We start from the raw sequence: 26,434 nt of genomic DNA, 5'->3' as shown, positions 1-26,434 counted from the left end.
GTGAACATCATTGGACTGCGTTTTACTATCGACTTTAAAGGTAGAAAACATAGCTACGTCAAAGGGGAAGAAAAGAAGAAGAAATGATAAAGAATGAATGGAAAAGGAAGGTGATTGGACATCGAATCTACTCAGTTAATGTCCACATATCAAATTATAGATAGAATTATAAATGAAGAGTGGTCGCTTAGAAAGAAAAAAACTCTTTATATAGCTCTACCGTGAGGCAATTGGGTATCAATTTGAAGGAGAAAGTACTATGATATGGAAAAGTTACTCTGATATTTAATATATAAACTGTAAATTTAAAAATAAACTATAAATGTTTGTTTTAAAATTCTTTTGTATTCTTACAATACGAGAAAGGGGCCTTTTGACAGCAGAGACCGATTGTTTTATTTCAGGAGGGAAATGCTCTGAAACGTTCATATGTAATAGCATCAGATGAATATACTGAACGTCACAGAAAATATATAGAGGATATCTAACAATGTCTTTCACGAGTGAGTAGATACACGAGTGAAATATATTTGGTAATACCGAAGATACTGTTGGATATTCTGGTAATTACATTTTACAGCAAAACATACCGCGGCAGCTCAAGCTCTCCCAAAATTCATTGCGCTTCCCTGTCAACGGCTCACAACGTACGCCAAACGGTGACGTTATTTATTCTTTCTTGCATTATTACGTCATATAACATGACGGAGGCTTATAACCAATTCTTAATTCCCCCCATTGTCGTTTGTCAGCAGTGTTCTGATTGGTCAAATCCGAAAAAAAGTGATGAAAAGTTACACATTTACATATACGTTGTTTTTTTCTCTCGGTTTTTCACTTTTGATGGACGAAAGAGGTCAATTTATCAGGGACAATGTCACGTACCCGTCGACTCAAGTTAATGGAGAAAGGAAATCGTAGTCTGTAATCGACCACCCCACCTAGTGACATATGCCAGAATTAAATTTAAGAAAATGTGTTGGCTTCCTTTTTCCCTCCTACATCCCCACCCATCCACTGTAATTTCAGATTTTGTGAACATGTAAAGTACTGATATTCACACATTTAGCAATATGAAGTCGACATCACATTTCGCGCAAGCATAAAGGAAAAAACACACACTACATGCATGTATCTCGGAAACAGGAAAGGCCGTCATTAAATGACCTTAGCTGTTACAAACAGATACATTATATCATAACTAGTTTAATGGTGTAATAATGGACATATAATCTACAACGACAAACTCAGCTTTCAAAAGTTTGGCCAACTGAATAATTGACAAAAATAGTATATCTTAACATTTGACATTCAGATCAGAACAAATTAATCATCGAGTACTGAAAATTAAAGTCTTCAGAAAAGACAAGAAAATATGGCAACATAATTACTTACACACAATTCTACAATAAGCATCTTTCCTTAAAAACATGCTATCCTAACAAGGCTTTAAAAGACTATACATGTGTTGAAACATGATCACCATAATGGACATCAGAAAATAATTGACATTATCGGAATATATACTTAATACGGAGTGTATAACAATATATCCCCTACTGAATAGCTGTTAATGACGTGAACACTTCCGGTCCTAATGACTGACGTGGTATTGGTGATTCGATACAGGATGTGCGACACTTTCTTGGTGTTACAAATATACACACCTCAGCATACACCTGTGAAATGCAGTTAGTTAGAGATACGTTTTTGTATGGACGCTGATCGCTATTTGAATACGGATATGAAACATATATTCAGATATCATTGTAGTATCTGCATTTTAACACAAATGTTTACTACACAGCATTTGATTGCATTGTAGTTCGCTGCATGGCCGAGAATAAATATACCTATAAACAAATAGTTAGATAGCATAATCTGGTACTCTTTGTACCTAAGATTTCTCATTTGTCGTTTCTGACTCGGAGAAGAAAGAATGAATCCAGAAGTAAAAACGTAGATACAGTAGAAGTGAACCTTAGATTCCCTACCATAATCCAGTGGTCTCTAGATTTTATAGATATATAGAAGTATATGCATTTATGCTACCTTTTAGCAAACGAAACTCAATCTAACATTTTGTTAGGAAGCCTCACTATCGCTTTCAATAGCAATACTGTTAGCATTGTTTCAGTTTTATAATGTGTTTTTGAATCAGTATGTTATAAAATAATACTGGTAAAAACTGTCCCCACCCGTAGAGCGTAGGAAGTGTACATCTGTCCCCCTTGCGTGAACGGAAATTTCTCCTTTTGCTTTAAAATATCATCTTCCGAATCTCTTCCTTTACACTGCATCACGTTTGACCTTCGATTGAGCGTTCTCCCCTGTGAGGAAGGCTTTGTATTCTGTCCCTGGCCGAGATTTACCAGATTCTCTAACAATGATAGTTTCTACTCTTGTGAGAGAGTTTCATTAGAAACTGAATGCAGCCCACTTGTGTTGTCGATTGTCTTTGTTTATGAAGTGTATAGCTGGTGTATAATACTCTATATTGATATATGAAACCTTGTATGTATCTCGTTCGTTGACCCGTAGTCTGGTTATCACATGCTTATAATGGGACTTTTTCTGAAAAAAAGCTCGTGTGATTAATTTTATAATTCTTTATCAGGTTCTCCAACAGGCCTGCTGAAAATATTTAACGGTTAATTACATAAACGGGTCAGCGAAAATACGTATGTTATTGATAAGTGCAGGCACACTTCAGAATGGATGTTATTGATCAGTAAAGATTGTAAATAAACATACCGGAGGTGTATTGAGTGTTTTCAAGTGTATATCTTAATTATATGTCCACAGCTTGGCAACCGCATTTCATTTCCTCGGTACAGGCGTTGAATACATCTACCGACCAACAGTATATAGTCCAAATAAATCATACATTTATATGACACTTTAGACGTCCTACTAAAATCCTTAGACCTAATTGCTAAATTAACAATACGATTCACACATTGGTATGAGAAAATCCTAGTATGACAGGACGAAAACACTTTTATTGAATAACGAGTATAAAACGGCACCATTATAAATGTTTCGTCGGCTGCCCTGTAGATAAAGTGTAAGAATTATACCCGATGTCCTCATTGCTTTATCGTAAAAGACGACTAAAACTGAAATAGCTTTCCTCCTCTGTGAGTGTCTGCGGCAATATTCTTTAATGAGGTATCAAATTAAAGTCCACATCTGTTCTGCGCTATCACAAGAATTCCCACAACATAGATTCACTACCGGCATGCAGTTTGCACACAAAAGAGGCCGCCCTTGTATTGTCATAACTGTTGATAGGGCGTTATATAATTCAAAGCCGACAAAAAGTAAAAGCAAGTTGTATTTATATATTCTTAACGATCCATCAACACTGAATATGTCATAAGGGCCAAGTAATGGTTAACACTGAATATGTCATAAGGGCCAAGTAATGGTTAACACTGAGAATTTTTGGGAGTGGAACGACTGGTTTACTCCCTTTGGCAGTATTCATCATTGAAGTAGCACTATAAAGTCGGCATTAGTTCTGCGTTGTCACAAGTCAAACACGAAACACGGACATGCCGCAAAGCCACGATATTAACCAACAAGACATATCTGCAGTCTACGAGAACTGACATCAAAATCGCGACATCATTTCCTGTGTATCAATATATTTTATTTGCGCGCAACAAAGCCATTCAGTGTTTGACTGGTCAAAATTTCGGGACGAGACACGTACATGTTGATAGGCACACACATATACACAAATATCTTCGTTGGTATGACAGGGACATTCACCATCATGTGTTTTGTATACGCCTGATAGGAAGACCAAAACATCCAACGCAGACGGATAGTGACGTGCCCATGTGTTTCGTTGACTTAACGTAACGGCCTACCTCATTATCCTTGATCAATCGGATGTGTCCCTAATATATGTCTAAACATCGAGCTGTTGTAGCAGCTACCAACTGTTGTCATGTCTCCATACAGTAGATGATTAAGTTCACACTGTGTTTATTTGCTATACATTCAATTCCAAATTCGACGCGATCGTATGCAAATAGCGGGTCGACAGTGTACAGTGAATTCAACCATAGTCAAAACCTGTTCCAGGTGACAAGACGTAAATTACAAAATTTGTCAAATATCATAACGTTGTTCAATAAAACTCCAGACAATGATAATATCATGATGTTATTAATAATTTATAGGAACAAAAATGCTCGTGTATTTATTTTCATTACTTCTGTGTACTATTTTATTTACCAATCTACACGCAACTACAGGCTGTTCCAGTTGTTGAAACCAAATGTTGGCGCTGTCGGTAAGGCGGGGATATCTAAACCATAACTTATTATTTGCATATCTTTTAAAACAAGAGATCACAGAGGGATCTAGGCGCCCACCATTGAATGGTCCATATCAGTCATATGAAAGACTGATCTGTTCTCTTCTTTTCCCTTCTTTCATTCTTCCTTCAAAACATTTAATAACTTGATATATATACAGTACAATATAGCATGAGCAACCTGCAATTGCCAAATCCAAGATGGGTCGGCCATGTTGTTTTCTGATCAATTCCAAAATGCAATATGCACAACTAGGTGCCAAGGAAAACCTATATATGAAATTGAAGATTATTTCAGTACTTTCTGAGCGATAGCGATACCAAACTTCGATTGTCGAAATCCAAGAAAGCTACCTGTCGGCCATGTTGTTTTTCGATCGTCCCAAAAATATAATATGTGCAACAAGGGATTAACGGGAACATACACATATGTATTAGATTTCAGAAATCTTTTTTTTTTTTTTTTGAGAAATAGCGAAAACACACTTCAATTGTCAAAATCCAAGATGGCTGCATGTCGGCAATGTTGTTTTTTTATCAATTCCAAAATACAATATACACAACTAGGGACCAAGGGAAACATATATAGGAAATTTGAGAAAGATCCGTTTAGCACCTTCTGAGAAATAGCGATAACAATCTTCAATTTTCAAAACCCAAGATGGCAGCCTGTTAGCCATGTTGTTTTTATATTGGTCCCATAATGCAATATGCATACTAACAGACAAATGAAAACATACATATACAATTTTAGAAAGATCCTTTCAGTACTGTCAGAGAAATAGCGATAACAAACTTCAATTGTCAAAATCCAAGATGGCTGCCTGTCGGCCATGTTGTTGTCAGATTGGTCCCAAAATGCAATATGCATAACTAGGGACGTTGGGAAACCTTCATATGTAATTTGAGAAATTTCTCATACGTTCTTTATGAGAAATAGCGATAACAAGAACTATTTACGGAGGAGCGGACGGACCAAGGACCACGGACACATGGCGATTTGAATAGCCCACCATTTGATGACGGCTAAAGATGCTCTAAAACGTTAATATATATCAATTGAACTATATTTGATGGTATCTATTGTCGATTTTAATGTCAGATATTTACAGATAAACATATTATGCTTCAGTATATCGAGTATATATCAATTGTTCCAGTCTGGTTAACATCTCATTCATCGCAATATTCATCACATTGTTTAATTCATTATCAAAAAGGCTTTAAGTGGCTAACCATCTTGTACATATCCCTTTTACACGCAGTTAAAATATCTGTTTCATGTCATTTGGGAAAACGTCAGATGCTATACATAGGTATAGTAACGAGTATTTCACCTTACCATTGAAGTTTCCCATTTACTTACTGAAAGTTTTGAAAAAAAAACTATATCAATAAATATTACATAACAGTCGGTAGCAACGAAAACAACAGAGAATGACGGAATACAAACCAACCAATAATTCAAACTCACAACTGACAGATATTACAACATATTACTAACATATATTTGGGCGGAGAAAAAATCCGAGGTGAAAAAATGATTAAGTAATCGAGTAGGGCAAGTGTCTTTTGCTTTATACTCGTCAAATATTTAACGAACGTTCAAAGTAACGTTCACTATTTTATGACATCTATGACGATATGACATGTACTCCGCAAACCAATGGTTTATCAGAGTGTGTATATGACCGAGATTCAGTCTTATATTACGAACAATTTGACGAACTACCGGCGGCAACGTCCAATCCGGTAGCAAGATAGGAGACTGATAAGAAAGTCGCTATCGAAATAATGGTATCCTGTGGAAAACGGTCGACAAGATTCTATCTTTATCATAGAACCAGAGGCAACAGTATGCGCATATGCAAAAAGGATAGGAAGGACAAAATGACATAAAACGTTTCTGGGAACGTTCATAATTTAATTGCAGTATGATGAATTTTAGATATCTTGATGCTAAACAAGTCATTTTTAGACTTGTCGATGAATACAACTTTCCACAAAATTGTAAAATCGTTGAATACATTGTATTGCATTTCTCCGGCACCTGTCCTCATTCCATCATTTCTCCGGCACCTGTCCAAATCCAATCATTTCAACGATATCTTCCTCATTCCATAATTTCAACGACACCTGTCCTCATCCAATCATTTCTTCGATACTTGTTCTCGTTCCATCATTTCAACGACACCTAACCTCATTCAATCATGTCTACGACACCTAACCTCATTCAATCATTTCTCCGACACCTGTCCTCATCCAATCATTTCTTAGGCACCTATCTACGTCCCATCATTTCTACGACACCTGTACTCATTCAATCATGTCTACGACACCTATCCTCATTCCATAATTTCTCAGGCATCTATCATCATTCTATCATTTCTCCGGCACCTGTCCTCATTCCATCATTCGTACGACATCTGTCCTTATTTCATAATTTCTACGGAATCTGTCCTCATGCTATCAATTCTACGACATCTGTCCTCATTCAATCATTCGTACGACATCTGTTCTCATTCAATCATTTCTATGACACCTGTAATCATTTCATCATTTCTACGACACCTGTAATCATTTCATCATTTCTACGACACCTATCCTCTTTCCATCATTCGACGACTTATCCTAATTCCGTCATTTCTATTCGTCCTAAGTCATTCATTTTTTCGGCACCTTTCCTTTAGAAATAAATACGGAAACAACGTCATGCATCATTTCAATAACTTGTATTGGTTGTATTAACTATCATCAAAATACGTCCATATACCATTTCGGTGGTATCTTTCCACTAGTTACAAATGATACAATTTCAAAAGTATTTATTTATATGACAGGTACGTTTGCTTTAGTTACAGCTATGTACATACTTCTTTGAAGTCGTTATGGAAATGTAACCGACCATACGTCGTTATCCTATATCATTCAAATTTTGAGTAAGTAGTAATGATAATTAATTTCAAAATCAGTTTCTCGCAATTAACCCCAATATTCACCTTCGAAAACCCATCAGGTCGTCATTGTTGTTATCATGACACATTTACTTTATCCTCAATTATCACATTCGTCTGTATTCACAACTCATAGACGGATATCTTGGAGGAATGAAGAGTCGCTTGAAAAATGCTGCTAATTATCTATTTATGCTACATAACTGTCCAATTCTACCCCGTATTACGTCCGTGTCTTTAATATTGAGTACGTCATGATATCACGTTGGTGACGTAATTCATAAATGACGTTCAAGAAATTCGTTCAATGAATTAAAGGGTGGGTAGACATTGATGTTCCGTCGTACCTTGTTATCTCGAATTTGAGTACTTAAAACACCTCACTTATATAACTTAGTATATTTTATATTGAATAATTACTTCGAGTTAGGCAGTATCGTTAAGCTAGCAGAGGTCAGGATAACAAAGTGTGAGTGTAATTAGACAACTGTGTATATAGAAACCTTCGAATAAAATGTTCGCTCGAAGGACGAAACATAGGTTATTGATTATTATTTATTTTACGCCTACATGTACACAACCCGCGTCAACATTTTGATGAGAAGAGTTTATTCATCAGGAACGATTAACGTTAAATCTAATACGTCTTTCAAGTATAGATTCCTAATATTTTTTTCTCCGATAGAAGTTTGATTGCTTCTACATATAAAAGAATTCGTGATAAAAAAACCGATACACGGACAGGTAGATATACCTGTGCTTTGAAGATTACTAAAGAGCAAAATCCGACATCAAAGTCCATTAGCTAACGCGATAAGTTGCTGCGAGAACGACTTTTACGTTAACTTTGCTACTATTATCGATATTCTAAGATTTAGTACCAGAACGCATGTGTAAACAGATAGTAAAATCTTATCGGACGCCTGAAGTGAGACCAATATGTCATGGCATACCTAAAGGATAATATATATTTAATAGATAATATTACCACAGTGGCATTTTTTTGTTGCAAATAAAAGAATGGAAGGTCGTCTCAGAAAAAAATAAAGCTTTTGGAATATTTTGTCTGTTTTAAGGTACTGTAATTATATTTATATCATCACAACGTCTGATTTAAGTTGTAAAGGGATAAGATAACTATTTAAGGTTTACTTAAAAGGTGCGATAAGATATAATCATTGTATTTAGCTCTTTTGTAAAATCTCATTTATTTGCTTTGCATATTATTTCCTTTTCATAGTTTGCTTATTCATCGATTTATCAAAATTGATTGTGTTGATTCTAAAGTCAAATAGAAATCAAACAAGAAAATAATCTGATTTTCTTCCTTTATCTACATATTTCATATATATTCCCTGCATATGCACCGCATTGCGCTAAAAGAAACAATGTACATGTGTAAACGGATGTGGAAGTATACATGACCATCTTCGAAACGAAAATATGCATTAAATATAAACTGTGACGTAGTCATTGACAAAGTGCGAAGAGGATACCAAACAGCTGTTACGGAAGGTTAAGCGTCTTCTGAATAATTCGACCGCCATTCAAATTTATATACAACCAAGGTAAATTACGGCATCAAAACTAACAACAGGACAAACGGACTTACCACGCATATCAATGTACCTCGAAACCATTTATCTTAACACTCAACGAAATCATGATTGATACCTAGAGGATGAAAATATCTAGCTTATGAAGGAAATCGAGAGGAAATACTGATATCCGGACAAAGGTGACACCGTTCTGTATAAAGACACGCATAAGATATAATCAAAGTTCTAACATATGTTTGAATTTGACATTTGACATATATCTCTTCCAGAATGTCACTTTGGTACATTGTATTTATGGTTGCTGAATAGCCCTAAATAAGAAGAAGCGATATAGTATTGGTTTATTCATTCTTCAGCATAAACTCTATCTATTACATGTAGTGAATGCATATCAAAACAGCCCCCATTATGTAAAGTCTTACAATATACACAGACATGTTTACGATTGAATGGAAATCCGCCAGTAGTCATTGTAGCCCATTCTCCGCAATAGCACTCGATTCACGGATTGCATTTTCCGGTTACAAAATTTGTAAAGAATCACGGGAAAGCTTATACAGATTCAAATGATTCAGTTTATCTATTGAATGACGTTTTTATGTCAATTGGCTGACTAGATACAAGTTCATGTCTGAGTTCGAAGACGTAAACAGGTCAGGCGACTTGCCGCGGGGAGACAGTAAATGTACAGACTGGTGAGGGGTTAGGAACAATGAAGATGATAGAGGAGACCAGTATAGAGAAGATCAATAATATTTCTGCTTGATACAAAATAACCTAAGAATGGGATCATGAAAATTATGTTGCTGCATTTCATAAAACGCTGATGAAATTAAATAATTTTAAATTTCTGTTTTACACATACGCATTTGTGACAGAAGACTATCGTTTTATACCATTTAGACAATGATATATATTCAGTCATAATCTCATTGTTTCTTGTATATATATGTTGAATTGTAAAAATAAATCATTATGAAAACGGAATCTGCTTTTAGAATAAAACACACTCAATGTTTACATAGCGTGACAAATATTCCTGTTGTTGATGAAAACAATGACTAGCTCAATAAACAATAAACTTAGTGTATTTTAAATCAATAACAAACAAAAATATTTCAGCTTATACTTATTACTATTCTTAGCCTTGGTGGAAGAGCACAGGCAGGTCAACCCATTTCTTTCGTGTCTGATACTTTATTCTAAAATCAGTCATTAGCCCTAACGTTAATGACACTTTACAGTTTTGCATTCGATTAATTTGTATATATAACAAATGATTCGTTGATATGAGTGTCGATGGATACACCACTCCACCTTATTATCGTCCCTAAACTCATAGCGAAAGTTCAGTTAGTATTATTTTTAGAATTGCATTTTCCTTTATCACCTTAATATTCTATTTGATATCCTAGTATTAACTACCAAATATCAGTTGTAATAGGTGGCAGAGACAAATAACATCAGTTGTAATAGGTGACAGAGACAAATAACATCAGTTGTAATAGGTGGCAGAGACAAATAACATCAGTAGTAATAGGTGGCAGAGACAAATAACATCAGTTGTAATAGGTGGCAGAGACAAATAACATCAGTTGTAACAGGTGGTAGAGACAAATAACATCAGTTGTAATAGGTGGCGGAGACAAATGACATCAGTTGTGACAGGTGGCAGAGACAAATAACATCAGTTGTAATAGGTGGCAGAGACAAATAACATCAGTTGTAATAGGTGGCAGAGACAAATAACATCAGTTGTAATAGGTGGCAGAGACAAATAATATCAGTTGTAACAGGTGGCAGAGACAAATAACACCAGTTGTAACACGCGGCAGAGACAAATAACATCAGTTGCAAGAAGAAGAAACACTTCATAACATCTTTGGCGCCAGTATCATTAAAGACACGACCAGAAAATCTGGAAACAACAAGATGAGATTTCAGAGAGGATGAAGGAAAACACTGCAAATACTAAAAGTACTCATTTATTTCTGTTATTTACATAACAAGTAATATCATCCAATCCATCTGGTAGCACGTGAGTTGTCTCTCTGTTCTGACCGCACTGAAGAGGGGAGATGATGGATGGAAAATGGCATATCACTAGATCGTATGTGGTTTCGGAGACCATTGTTCTGTGAATGTTGTTGAAGAAAAACAATATGATAAAATGAACGAAATACGAAAACAGTCAGTGGTAAACTGAAACCATTGCTTACCCGACGACCGCCAGAAATGAGTCGGCTTGTTGTTTACCCACAAGAGAAAGCATGGTTACGGGTCGCATTAACATTAGTGATTGAGTCAGAATTCTTTTGTCAGAAAACTATAATGTGTAATACATTGAAACCTAACAAGTCGGTTACTAAATAAAACAGCACAATACATATTAACATTTAGATCACGCATTAATACACGGTCTGTAACCGTTATCATCCCTCGATATATCACGAGAATCCCACCAAATCAAACGATGACAACGGAAGCTCTTTATATACACTGTTCCGTGACGCGACGCTCCCTACTTGTCCTATTTCGTTGTAGACCTGAATAGGATCTCTCCGTTAATGTACACCCCCCCACCCCACCCCCCCCCCCCCCCCCCCCCCCCCCCTCCCAACATTCAAAACTCGTCTGGACATGTAGACAAAATAAAGAAACCGCAAACAGTTTGACGATATATGTCTGTGTAATTTCCCTAACTGTCAATATATGCAGGGAAATATCTTATTATACGTCCCTGATATATTGTATCTACATAATATAAGAATATATATTTATAGATCTCACACAAACAACACGTGTACGTAAAACGTTTAAAAATGCCAGGTAGTTCAAACAAACTGGTAAATATGCCATTTTATCAAAACTATCATGCTATATCTTTAACATCATTATATTATGTTTAAGCCGTGGCCACAATAACAAAAAAATACATAACAGTCTCGATATATGTTATAAATTGTAATGACGGTACCCATGAAAAAACAAGTTTACAGCAGAATTTGACCTCCCGTCACAATGATGCCGGCACCTCAGTAGAATTTAATGCGTAGCAGCTATATTTATTGAAATGTTTAAATAGCGGTATAAGTTGATATTGAGAACATCCTTCTTCGAGCCATTAACAGCAAACTGATGACTAGACGGAACTCATTTACTTCTTTTATTGGATAAAATGATATTATTCGATTTTAAGGACAAATAAAATAAAATTACAACACTATAAAAATGTTTTCACTGGCCATTATGGTGTTAAAACCTACGAACTGCAAGAAAGAAAATCGCTTGTAGAAGATATATCATGTCAAGTATTTTTTGTATTTTTTGTATTTTATTACAAAAATACCTTCCTGGAGAGGTGGCTACGCTTTCAAAGACAGTTAACGAGAGAAGCATACCGCGATATCCATACATGTATGTGATAAAAACGGTCACTAATACGAAATACAAATGCCATAATACATTGCTAAGTTGCAACCGAAGTAACATAATACTTATAAATTAATTGATACACCGTTCTTAAATTATGACTTTTCTCTAGGAAACACTGCAAGGATTCGTACTCTCGTAACCCTTCACTCAATGCCCTGAATCAGAAAAGTGTTTCCAATGACAGAGCATTTCCAAGGCGTCATAATTTGTTTTGAGTGGAAGGTCATCGGATTGTGACTCTCAATGACAGTGTTACAGTAGTGCGGAAAAGAGGGATGGCGGTGTAACAAGAATGTACTGAACCTGTGTGGAAAATAGAAACCTAGGATTCTTGCTTTTAACGTAATCAGTATGAGGACCACAAGGGTCTGTGCGTCAAGATTCCACAATATTAGCTATGAATCACAATAACTTCATTTGCATTGCATCAGTACCTATAGATATAGCCAATAATTCGCATTTTTAACAAGCTGGTTCACTACCCCGGCCAATAGTTCAAACCAAGTACATTATAGAACTTGGGCCTCTAACTCCATAACTTCTATATGACAACTAGAGGTTGACAAGTGGAAATGTACCTGGGGTTCGTTTAACTTCTATATGACAACTAGAGGTTGACAGGTGGAATGTATCTGGACTTGGTTTAAACTTTCATATGACAACCAGAGTGGAAGTGTACCTGGGGTTGGTTTAACTCCATTATGACAGTCAGCGGTTGCCAGGTAAAACTGTACCTTGGGTTGGTTTAACTTCCATATGCCAGTCAGAGATTACCAGGTAAAAGTGTACCTGGGGTTGATTTAACTCCTATATGACAACCATATGTTGCCAATTTGAAATGTACCTGAGTAGATTAATTTAAAAGATTCAAAAGACGCTGATTTGTTTTTATCCAGTGCAATTGCTGATATCAAATAAAGCATTTTCCTGAAAAGATCATACCAACATACATATGTAGCTTGGATATAAACAGTGCAGCAAGATTACAGCTAAAACGAGAACCGTGTCGGGTGCCACTCTATACCCGATTGGAAACATTGGTTCTCTATTAACGAAAATGTCGCTAATGGTGATTTATGATAATGGTGGCTTTAAAATTCACAGGAAAACTGACAACTTTTCATTAATTTGCTTGTTGTTTTGGATATCAATCATCATCGAAGAGTTTTGCTAATTTCATATCCTGATCACTTTTCGATATATAAGAAATAATGCAATATTATACACATTAGTTAATGTATACCCAATTAGCACGGAACGTTTCAGTGACACAATGGCGGCGGATATCAACACCATAGTTATCTTATACCATATTTAGGAAATTTATTAGGAAACGGCATTTTAAAACCATTGTCAATGGAACTACAATGAAACTCAATGTTGCATTTGCATAAAGCGTAAAGTTTGCGGAGTAATATCATAACTGACTATCCTGGAATCTGTGCATGCATTTTATTATTACAGTAAGGCTGCTTTTCACTTTCATGCCGAAACTCTTACTTAAACAATTTTAATTCAAGCCTTTGATAACACTCTAATTTCCTTATCGCTATTTTTTGCCGAAATTTAATTACATTACTTTAATGGCATATTGTAATCGGATTGTTGGCTCCATAGAGAACCGCTCTCTCCAGTGCGTTCACGTCGATATCGTTCCACGATGAAAACTATTACGGATGTTTTCATCTAAAGAAGGGCACTTCGGCAAAATTGATTATAGCGATTCAAAACGTAATCCGAAGAACAGGAACTTTAGAGCTTACATCTCTTATCTGGGATTAATCAGTCTTGTTTAATTGATTAACAGAATGTTGTTTGAGTATTATTAGATTATGTTGGGCTAATGTATTAATATAAGCCTAGCCGATTAACTCATATTTAGTTATACATTACGAAATCATGATGTGATATGTGATTAGTCATTTTACTATTCCTTTAGTCATTAACACGTTAGGCTCTTGCGGTACATTTAAATCAATATGTGTCATACTTACATGTAGATTTGTGTGCTTGTTTGGATATTTGTTCGCGGGAAGATTCTGCGTCATGATTTCATTGTAATTGCTTTGCTGTTATATTGGTAAGAACGTAGTAAATGACGTCGCGTTATCAGAAGACGTTAACATGCGCATTGGAGACTTGTCCATCGCCATAGATTTAGGTAAAAAAATCCCATATCCAAACAAATGTACTATCCTTCAGTTTCAATGGATCACTATTTTCGCGTAAGAGCAATATTTGTATAAAACCATAATTTAAGCGTGCCCGTAATATTCACGTTTTGTTTCGTAAAAAGGAATATAGAGAGGATGAGTACCGTAAGCGGTTGTGTTGTTGCAAATGCAAATTCAGGCATAAAACCGAATTTAAATCAATCAACTTCAAATGAATGGTGCACGTACAGAACCATAGAAAGCGATAACCAGAATCATCATTTGACGGGCTCATCTAGCGTGACGGTATGATGAATATGTATACACAAACAAGTTACCGTAGTGAATGGCTATTGTTATACAGGACAGTGCCAGATGTTATTCCACGTGACAATTTATACTGTGATTGGTGTAATAATGAAGCTACTACATATACGTTATCTGATAATGTGACACATCAGATCATTATTATATATTTGACTACGTTTTGGTATTTATATATGCTTGATGGCAATGATTTACGCTTTTGAATTTTACATGATTGCGTCCGTATGAGCGAAAGTATGCACGTTTATACTTATCGTCATCATCGGGCGGTTTGGTTACAAGCAAACACCAGTAACATACAATGCAAATAGTCTAAATAATAAATAATGTAATACTTCCTTGTAAATAGAAAATAAAATATATCAAGGATGATAGTCATGTGAATTCAAAATATAGACACAGCAATATTCAAGGGGAAATATAAGATAATATAGGCTATGACTGACCGAATATTCGGGTACAGCATTAATGATTTTATAATTAGATGTAGCATATTGTTATACTTACTGAGGGGTAAACAGAAGAAGAACGGAAACCAGCACAGTAGAAAGACGCCAACCACTATGCCAAGCGTCTGTGCTGCCTTTTTCTCTCTTTTGAACTTAGCAAGTTTTCCAGCAATGGTAAATTTCGCAACCACTCTACGCGAAGAGGTGTCCGAATGTTCCGAGGAGCTGCTACTCTGGTACGTACATGGGATACCATTTTGGCTGTTAGCTCTCCCCGTATGTACACGTAGAGTCACTCCCTCTGATTCCAGTTTAGAGAGCTTAATTCCTGTTTGTAAACAGGCCGAATGTTTGACCGCTTCCTTGTAAATTCTAATGTAGACAAATATAATAACAGACATGGGGATGTAAAATGAAATCGACACTGATACAAGAACATAACCCAATTCCGAATTCACAGTACACTGTGTGGGGTCTGGGGATTGTGGTTCCTTCCAGCCGATAAATGGTACCACAGAAATGGCGGCAGAAACTATCCATGCAAAAATGATGACGTAACATGCCTTTTTCTCTGACATTATTGTCGAATGTTGCAAAGGTCTAGTCACTCCAATATACCTGTCAACACTTATAGCAGTCAATGTAATTATAGAGCCGGTACACCAAAGCACATCGATGGCTGCCCATATTTCACAGAAAACGTGGCCGAATGGCCAATAACCAATTATTTCATGAGTGGCTGAAAATGGCAAAACTGTAATACCCAGCAATAAATCTGCACAGGCTAGGTTTACAATAAAGTAATTTGTTGTACTCCGTAAGTGAGAATTAGCGTAAACCGCTATGAGGACTAATACATTGCCCCCGATAATAACACAGATAACAAAGCTTAAAATGGCGCCCACAACAACAGCTTTTGTGATATCCACTTGATAAGTCTTATTTCCAATATCTGTTAAATTGACGAGGGAATCATTAAGAAAATTTACCATGTTTATGAAACTTTTGTATAGTTGAACATCTCTCGCCAGTGTGGTACCTCTGGGCTAGAGTGATACAGCGGAGACAGCTCCCGACTAGCCACAGCGTTGCTCTGATACTCGATCAAATCGATCCACCTAGGCAGTAGTGGCTTGGTCAATATAACGCTGTGATACGCCTACTTTCCACACCTCGTTTCCGCGTGCCCGCCACACCTGATCATTGATACCTTTCACTCGTTTTTACTTTGACGCTAATTAAATGAATTAGCTACATATACGTATACGTACCCAGCTTCAAACGACATCGGGTTGTTTTTATTACCGGACTTTGGTATTTTGTGTAAAACATTATAACAGGTGTCAGATTTCGTACAGGAAATTACCTCCCAGAGAAAAAAAGGTCCCACCCCTCAATTATAATTACAATTTAATCACTTTGAAATGTCATTTGTTTTTCTGTATAAAGTTTTATTCATTTTGGTTGTTGATGTTTGTAAGTACAAGCAACACGCTTTGTTTATAGACATGTTGTCCTCGAAGTTCGCCGTAACACTGCCTTCCAGATCTGAACTCGAGTCACTAGTTCGGAATATGTTTTTTTTTTTCAAATCTTTATTTGAATCACAAGCTTGAAAATATAAACGTTTATGTCAAGATTTGAATTGGAATCACTAGCTTTGAATATGCCGCTTATTTCAAGATTATGATTTGAATCACAAGCTTGAAAATATAAACGCTGATGTTAAGATTTGAAATGGAATCACTATTTCGGATTATGAATGCTTATTTCAGGGTTTGAATTAAAATCATTAATTCGGACTATATATACGCTTATTTCTAGATCTGAATCAGAACCACAAGTTCGAAATATTGCGTTTATTTCCAGATCTTAATTAGAATCAATAGCTCGGAATATGAACGCTTAATCCAAGATATGAATTAGATTCACTAATTCGGAAAATACCGCTTATATCCAGGCCTGATTAGAATCACTAGTTCGGAAAATACCGCTTATTTCAGGATTCGAATCAGAATCATTAATTCGGACTATATAAACGCTTACATTTTTAGAATCACAAGTTCGGAATACAAATCTTATTTCCAGATCTTAATTGGAACCACTAGCTCGGAATATGCCGCTTATTTCAAGATGTTATCTTGAATCACTAGTTCGGAAAATATAAAACTGATTTCAATTTGAAGTGGAATCGTTTGCCCTTAAATATTCAGAATTAAAACCAGAAAGATTTATTGGAACCGGTTTAAAGATCTCTTTACCATAAGATTTGAATAAACACAGACCCTTTTTTAAACTAAACGCGAGTGTACCAATATATATATTTCTCTCATACCATTACCGAATTTCTGGCGAAAGTGTCCCTCAGCCATCCATTTTCTTCAATTTTTTAAAAAATTTTAATTTGACGTTTATACTAAAAATGCTTATGATATCCTGAAAGATCATACACAATTTTGGCAAACTAGTTTGCACACAAATTTCATTCCTTTTGTGGTTAAGTGATGAACGAATGAACAATTCGCCGATAAAAATTGCCGTAACTTGACCGACTTTTGACGTGGCCGTGATCAAATTGTCAACATCCGAGAAAAAGAAGTTCTATCAACGATACTTTGAAGAAGCCAACGCTGAAATGAGTTATCCAGTTTTACATATGATTTGATTTGCACCTCGACATATTTGATCGTTTCACGGAATAAACTGTACTTTTTATTGCCAAGTTACATTTTTTTTATAAAATACTACGTCACTGCATGACGTCACGAGTGTCATTGGAATTCCATTCATAGTTCAAGGCTTTTGAGAGTGATGTCGATCTCGATCGCCATGACACGGCGATGTTTCGTGGGTGGTAATTTTAAATTCACGGTGAATTTGGCAACTTCATGTGTGAACCAGCGAACAGTGACTCGATACGAGTATTCGATCTTTTCTGTGACATATGATTATATGTGTTTAACCGGATTCCTTGATAGAATGACGAAGGTAGGTCCGTCGATAACGATGATCATATTGAAAGGCTAGGATGACAGTTAGTTTTCCTGGTTACTCTACACAAATATAGACTCTGTGTTACAATTAAAATAAATATTTCTTGATATGAACATCGAGGGGTGTCATTTTTACCGAATGTTCGTTCATTTAAAGTAAATTCCCAATTTCTAAATACACAGCTTACTGAGTACGCCTAGAGTGAAGAAATTCCAGGCCCCTGTGCTGACGCAAACGGAACCATTTCTTCGGTTGTGATTATTGACATTTTCTTTTTTATGAGCTTTTTTTTTTATTTGTGGCTTATATTCAACTTCCTATCATTACAAGGTGATTGTGTGTGTTTGCATGCTTTTAATGGCAAATGACAAACCTGTAGGGTAGGCCGGTTACAACAGGCCTGTAGGCCTAGTCTACAGTAACGGAGTTATATTTTCGCTCAGATGAATTGTCTAATCGTTTGACCGTGTAGCCCTATTGGTTTATTGCTGATATGATATATATTTATCTCAGAATGTGTGTATTTTTAATTCTTTTTAGTTAATTCCAACGTTTCAAAACCGACACCGACGATATAATAAATCTAAGGACTGTCAGATGTAAACACAAGCACACGACGTTGTAAGAGTTGTCCCCCTTGAACGCAGATTACTCCGCGCGCGTGAAATGCTATGTAAGATAGATTTATCTTACATAGCTATCTTACATGGGCAAACTCTATTCAACATGGCGAGATATGAGAGAAAAAGACTCTATCATTATGTGTGTATGTAGGATAGGGATATTCCACCCTCGGGATCACAAAATGTGGTAAAACCCTCGGCAAGCCTCGGGTTTCACCACATTTTGTGACCCCTCGGGTGGAATATCCCTATCCTACATATACACATATGAAAGAGTCTTATAATATTTACATGTTTCGCGTGTTTGATGTCGTTTCGTGTTTTGCCTAATTTTATAACTAAGTAACTGATTGTTCAATCTGCTTTTGGGTACACCATACTTGGCTCCGGCTTCAGTTGAGATTCATGTGAAGTGAAGAAACAAATGTGCTATGGTTCAGTCAAAATCATTTTCTCTCATATCTCGCCATGTGGGATAGAGTTTGCCCATGTAATCTGTGTTCAAGGGGGACAACTGTCACAACGTCGTCTGCTTGTGTTTACATCCGACAATATCGCCGGTGTTGGTTTTGAAACGTTGGACTTTACTATAAAGATACATACATTCTTAGATAAATATATATCATATCAGCAGTCAAGCAATAGGGCTACACGGTTAAACGATTAGACATTTCATCTGAGCGAACATATAACTCCGTTACTGTAGACTAGGCTTACAGGCCTGTTGTAACAGTTACAGTACAGTACAGACTAATCCGAAGGGCTCTGATGTTAATATCGCCTTTCAAGCTGCCCTGTATCTACGTAGTAACATCGTCAGAAAATTAGGACTAAGTACAGACTTGCCAACCCGACAGATTTGTCATTTGTCATTAAAAACATGTACACACAATCACCTGGCAATGACAGGAAGTAAAATAAAAGCCATACATAAAAAAATATAAAAAAGAAAATGTCAAACATCACAACCTATGAAATGGTTCCGTTTGCGTCAGCAGGGGGGCCTGGAATTTGTTTACTCTACTGTACTGTCAGTAACTGTTAGGCCTACTCAGTAACCTGTGTATTTGGAAGTTGGGAATTGCCTCTTAAATTAACGAATATTCGGTAAAAATGACACCCCTCGATGTTCATATAAAAATATTTATTTTAATTGTAACTCAGAGTCTAAGTATATTTGTGCAGAGTAACCAGGAAAACTAACTGTCATCCTAGCCTTTCAATATGATCATCGTTATCGACTGACCTACCTTCGTCATTCCATCAAGACAACCGGTTAAACACATATAATCCTATGTCACAGAAAAGATCGAATACTCTATAGAGTCACTGTTCGCTGGTTCACACGCGAAGTTGCCAAAATCACAGTGAATTCAAAATTACCAGCCACGAAACATCGCCGCGTCATGGCAATCGAGATCGACATCACTCTCAATATCCTTGAACTATGAATGGAATTCCAATGACACTCGTGACGTCATGCAGTGACGAAGTATTTTATAAAAAAAAACTTGACTTGACATTTAAAAGTACAGTGTGTTCTGTGAAATGATTAAATATGTCGAGGTGCAAATCAAATTATATGTAACGTTGGAAAACTCATTTCAGCGTTGGCTTTCAGTATTGTTGATAGAACTTCTTTTTCTCGGATGTTGACAATTTGACCACGGCCACGTAAAAGTCGGTCAAGTTACGGTAATTTTTATCGGCGAATTGTTCATTCGTTCATCACTTAACCACAAAATGAATGAAATTTGTGTGCAAACATAGTTTGCCAAAATAGAGTATGATCTTTTAGAATATTACAAGTATTTTTAGTAAAAACGTCAAATAAAGAAATTTAAAAAATGAAGAAAATGGATGGCTGAGGGACACTTTCGCCAGAAATCCGGTAATGGTATGAGAGAAAAAGACTCTTTCATATGTGTTTATGTACATGTAGGATAGGGATATTCCACCCTCGGGATCACAAAATGTGGTAAAACCCTCGGCAAGCATCGGGTTTCACCACATTTTGTGACCCCTCGGGTGGAATATCCCTATCCTACATGTAGATATACACATATGAATGAGTCTTATATTATTTTGGCAATTATTCTATATGTAAGCTTAAAATAATAGCGACGATTCAAACTGGTATGAATGGGTGACGTTAAAATTGCAGTGTGTATTCGAACATATGATTTTACACTCCATGGGCATTTTTGTGATTTGTACTTTTGATTAGATTCTAAAACGAATAGAACACAATGTCCCTATCATTTTGTACATAAATAATTTAACAAAATACATAGAATATATCATCAATCAATAATTATTTTTTCTATTACACAATAATCCTATTTTAGCTTCTGTATTACATTACTATAAATACAGCCCATCAATGACATTTATTAATATTGTTTTTCTTAAACGGAACTGGGATCTGGCACCAAAACCCGTAAAGCTATTACATTCAAGTTCCATTTTTCTTAAACGGAACTCGGAACTGGTTCCTAGTTCCGTTTATCTAAAATGGAACTCGGAACTGGGACCAAAACCAATCAAGCTAATACATAGTATTCATGTTTTTCTTAAACGGAACTGGGAACTGACACCAAAACCCGTAAAGCTATTACATTGAAGTTCCATTTTCTTAAATGGAACTCGGAACTGGTTCCTAGTTCCGCTTTTCTTAAACGGAACTCGGAACTGGGACCAAAACCAATAAAGCTAAAACATAGTATTTCAGTTTTTCTTAAACGGAACTCGGAACTGGGACCAAAACCAATAAAGCTAATACTTAATATTTCAGTTTTTCTTAAACGGAACTCAGAACTGGGACCAAAACTCGTAAAGCTAATACATTGCAGTCCTTAAACGGAACTCGGAACTGGTTCCTAGTTCCGTTTTTCTTAAACAGAACTCGGTTCCGAGTTCCGTTTATCTTAAACGAAACTCGGAACTCGGAACCAACTTCAGGCTTCCTACAAAACAAATCTGACATTTAGACGCCTCAGAAACCACTATTATGACACCGTTTATGGCTTCTTGATAATGATATTCCACAGCTGTCTCTGACCATCTTTGTGTGTATTTCTACCATTTCATATATCCTCCTTAAGTGTGACTTACGAAGTCCTCATATAGCTAAAATGTGATATTTATAGATAACCACACGGTCTGTTTTGGTTGGTCATGAGATAAGGATTCTACAGTCTAATACAAAATGTACATATCAGCTAATCATCAGTTAACTCAAATAATTAAACTTGTCAAGTACTTGCCTTATTGAAATATTTTGTGCGTAAAATTTTGATTTGATTTGCTTTCCTTATATAACAGCTTAATTTAAGTTATTATTATAAATCAAATCGCACTATAAGGACTCGGTCAGTGACCCTTCATAAATGAAAATCGTCAAAACACTGTCCACAAAACTTTTAAAATACCGTCCACACACTGCCACACTCACAATCCACAAACCGTCGACATACAGAACACAAATTGGACCATTTCACATCGTCCACACACCGCCCACATACCATTACCAAATCGTTATTTACCGTCCACATATCATCCACAAACCATTCACAAACCATCCCCCAAACAGTCCACACACCGTCCACATACCATCCACAAACCGCCCACATACCATCCACAAACCATCTACATACCACCCACATACCATCCACATATTATCAACATACCGTCATTCAAAAATCGTCTACAAACCGTCCACATATGGCCTTAGCCGTTACAAGGAGGCGAATAAATATTCAGGGAAAGCACAAGCACACGAACTTTTCTAATTCAATGTACACGATCATGATTATGATTCCTCTCAATAGCATATACATTCATTAAGCATTAATCTGTGTAGTGTAAACAATTTGCAGAAACACATATAACAATATATTAATACAATATACATATAAATCTACATTTCGAACTTAGCAAGTCGTTGATCTACGAATGTTCATACGTGACGGTGTACACATAATATCTGCTTGATAGTTTAAAATACAGACGTAAACGAATTAATTTTAATCTCCTTCTTGAATTTGACAAGAGCCTTCGACTTCCTGGTAGCATGTGGTAAGCAATCGCCACAAAGTGTTGCTGCTTCGTTTCCGAAATAACGGTTATCTTACTTACTTTGCTACTTTTACTTGTCATCGAGTACTCAGTAAGGCGTTGGAGCCTCTCCGAGACATTTTTAAATCTAATCTTCCACATAAACAGATGAGAAGCAATTGGGCAGAAGTTAATGATGAAACCTTCCCAGTGTTCATTGGATTTAGATTTGAAGGAGCTTTATGTTTCAGTCCACACAAGATTAATATAATCTTAGGCTTGCCGAGTGCTGGCTTACCAAACTCTTATACCGGGAGATGTTTGATTGTTTTCCCCGTATACTTAAAAAGTACCAAATATTGTAAAGTGTTTAAAGCCTTTTCTTAATCGCAACATCACAAATGTCCATGAATGTGTTTAAATCAATGGCGTTATAAATTTGCAACGAGGTTACACTACATAAAATTATGACGTAACGTTATTGTGAGTGGCGTCATAGCGCGTGTTAGCTCTCTTTCCCTACACCATGCGAGATCGATCTATCCCATTCCTAGCAACGACCGGATCACCATGTGAAGTATATGTGAAGCATGTATCATAAGTCACAGTAAGAGGGCTTGGAACACATGACATGAAGACTGTCTCCGATCGCAGTGATCATGGCGGCTGGTACAGGTTGACAAGTTGTGTGTGTCCTATATTTGTACATCAAACTGTTTTATAGTGACCTCAATCGTACAGGTAACCAATGTAAAGAATTAATCACTTTTTGGTGTGATCTCTTTTTCGAGTAAGGGTAAATAGGCATGTTGTGGTATTCTTGTCCATCTGCCGACTGCTAAGTAGTGTCATGGCGTATTAAAGAAATACGCCATGACACTACATATAGAAGTATGCACAAATTTACTAAATGTATTTATAATAATAAACTGAGTTGGTGATAACATAACCTGCTATAGTGTTAACATATCTCGCCATACACAGTGAGGTATCAAATTGTTCACGTAAGTTTTTAAACCGTTTGAACTGTGCCTCTGTATCACCAATCTCTAGCTGAAAAGCCTTATTGTGCTGAAACACATCTTAGACACGCTTCTAGATGGTCTGATAACTACATGTATCTAGATTTATGTCATCGGCGTAACTATGGTACTGTCGGCTCTCACGAATACTTGGTTTATTGGTTTATTTTGTTTAACGTCCTGTTAACAGCCAGGGTCATTTAAGGACGTGCCTGGTTTTGGAGATGGAGGAAAGCCGGAGTATCCGGAGAAAAAACTACCGACCTACGGTCAGTACCAGCTAGGCAACTGCCCCACATGGGTTACAACTGCCCCAAGGTACATGGAGGTTACGAACTCGTAACCCAGAGGCGGAGGGCTAGTGATAAATTGTCGGTACACCTTAACCACTCGGCCACCGCGGCCCCTTTCTTACGAATACTAGATTCACTGCTTTGATTAGTATGAAGACAGAAGTCCGTGTGAACTAAAAATGCGGAATGCAAAAATCTTTTGGTCTATATAAACATATCCTTTGGCAACACACGGTTGTCGTTGTTTTCAATAGGAGGATCGCTTCCAGGGTAGTGCATCTCCAGATGCCCAATAAGAATACTTCTGACGTTTAGAAAGTATTCCATGGTCAATGAAGTGGAATGCAGCAGACAGACCAAGCATGACCAGTACCATTCAACACTCACCGTGTTCACATAGGAGAGTCGTCTAAGACGGGATCTCCATGCGATAGGCTGATTGTAGGTTGTCATGGAAATTGTTTGCATGTAGATGAGCCTTGAGACGCCGCGACACAATCTTCTCAAATACCCTGGATACGAAAGGAATGCATTATGTTTTCAACTTGTATACGTTTATGGCAATTCATGGAGCGGAAGAACAGTGCTGGTGTTATTAACCTTGACCTTTTGTATGCGTACAAGTATCACATAGATGATATATAAGGGAACCTTTATTTAAGGATTGAATGTTGCTTAGGTCGATTCCATGTGAATGATGGATTGAGTTGCTCTTAAATCAAATTCAACATGAACAAGTCTTCAGTTACTAGAACATAATTTATTGAATATTAATTTCGTCGCTGAATCTAAAATATATCATAACAACGCTCAAGCAACGGCGCGAAAGAATAATGACCGGACTGCGTTCTCATCTTTATGAAATATGCTATGAAATATGACCTTGATACGAGCTTTACAGCTGATTTGTTTACTGATAGCTCGATTGAATTTCCCTGTCTACATTGATTCCAATGGACGCGTTATTTCCAACGCCTGACACACAGGGACCTGACACGAATGCTTGATTCCCAGTTTACTGTCCACACGGACGATTCAGGCCTACAGGATCAGAATAGAATCGGACCGTTTAAGTGATTATTATGTATTCATTTTAATTGTAAATTGGGCATATTTAAAGATTATGAGATAACCTTGAATACATGCAAAATCAGGCTTCACTTTTGGACGGGAATTAAGAACTTTTTACACGTGGTTTTGCTGAAAATTTCATTTAAATTCTCAAAATCTAAATAAAAAATCTATATAAGGCCTATTATGAAGATCTAACAGAACAATCCTATTTACTTCCTGCGAAGTGTTGATAACCTCACATGTATGTTATTTTTGACTCAGACCAATCTCTGCAAGATTAGCCTATTTAGAATTTTCCCCATGTAAACATGTAAACAGGTTTTGATTACTTCCAGTTGATCTTTATATACCGGATTGGGTTCTATGCGGATGTCGCATCGGTTTAAAGGTATATCGGTTACATTATCAGCGGATAGGAAGTCCTACGGACAGGCTCCGACTTCTGATGTAACGAAAAATTAAGGACAATGATGCATGATTGCCTTCATTATTGAGATTATGAGCATACTATGCGTCTCATTACTTTAAATAGTGTATCAGTCAGGGTATATATAACATTTCTACCGAGTCTCCAGACAGTTGGAATTCCTATAAATAAATATCTAATGTGTAGTTACCTAGGATGTTTTCCAATTAGTAACAATATGCCCCGAGCGAACGTATTATCTACCGAGGGGATCATTGATACAGGCATAACGATGATCGTTTGTAGTTTACTTGTGTCTAGATAAAGGGGCATATTGCCTCGAAAATTCAATAATTTACTGTCAGTTGTGGTATTACTGCATAACCATTTATATAATTATATATATATATATATATGTGTGTGTGTATATACATAAATGGTCTAGTAATTAATTAAGAATCTTCGGTGTGGTCAATTTAGTGTTATACCGACCAGGTAGATGTCGCCCTCGGTAAATATTATAGATTCTAACAGGTTGGTATATCACCATATTTACCGAATCAAAGGTCCTAAAATTTACTATCAGATATAAAACGAATCTCTAAATAGGGTGTGATTGCATTATGTTTATCTTAGTATTATGTCATAGACACAACCAGGACTATGTGTTTCTAAAAATAGAAACATCATATAAATATCTAAACTATTGACTACCACATGACCACGTGTTCACATTGTACTTGACTTTCACATCAATTC

The 26,434-nt window shown here is 36.4% G+C and overlaps 1 protein-coding gene across 1 annotated transcript in view; it reads right to left on the bottom strand.

Annotated features, from left to right (window-relative positions):
• The window catches only part of LOC117339890 (alpha-1A adrenergic receptor-like), an 89,379-nt gene extending 73,104 nt beyond the window's left edge, over positions 1-16,275 (bottom strand). The window contains exon 1 of the mRNA XM_033901602.1: positions 15,266-16,275. Within this exon, the coding sequence (XP_033757493.1) occupies positions 15,266-16,199 (934 nt within the window). The 5' untranslated portion in view covers positions 16,200-16,275. The remainder of the gene's footprint in view (positions 1-15,265) is intronic.
• Between the last annotated feature and the right edge of the window lie 10,159 nt (positions 16,276-26,434).

Source organism: Pecten maximus, chromosome 12 (genome assembly GCF_902652985.1).
Source record: "Pecten maximus chromosome 12, xPecMax1.1, whole genome shotgun sequence".
Classification (NCBI taxonomy): domain Eukaryota; kingdom Metazoa; phylum Mollusca; class Bivalvia; order Pectinida; family Pectinidae; genus Pecten; species Pecten maximus.
This window is presented reverse-complemented; position numbering and strand designations above follow the sequence as displayed.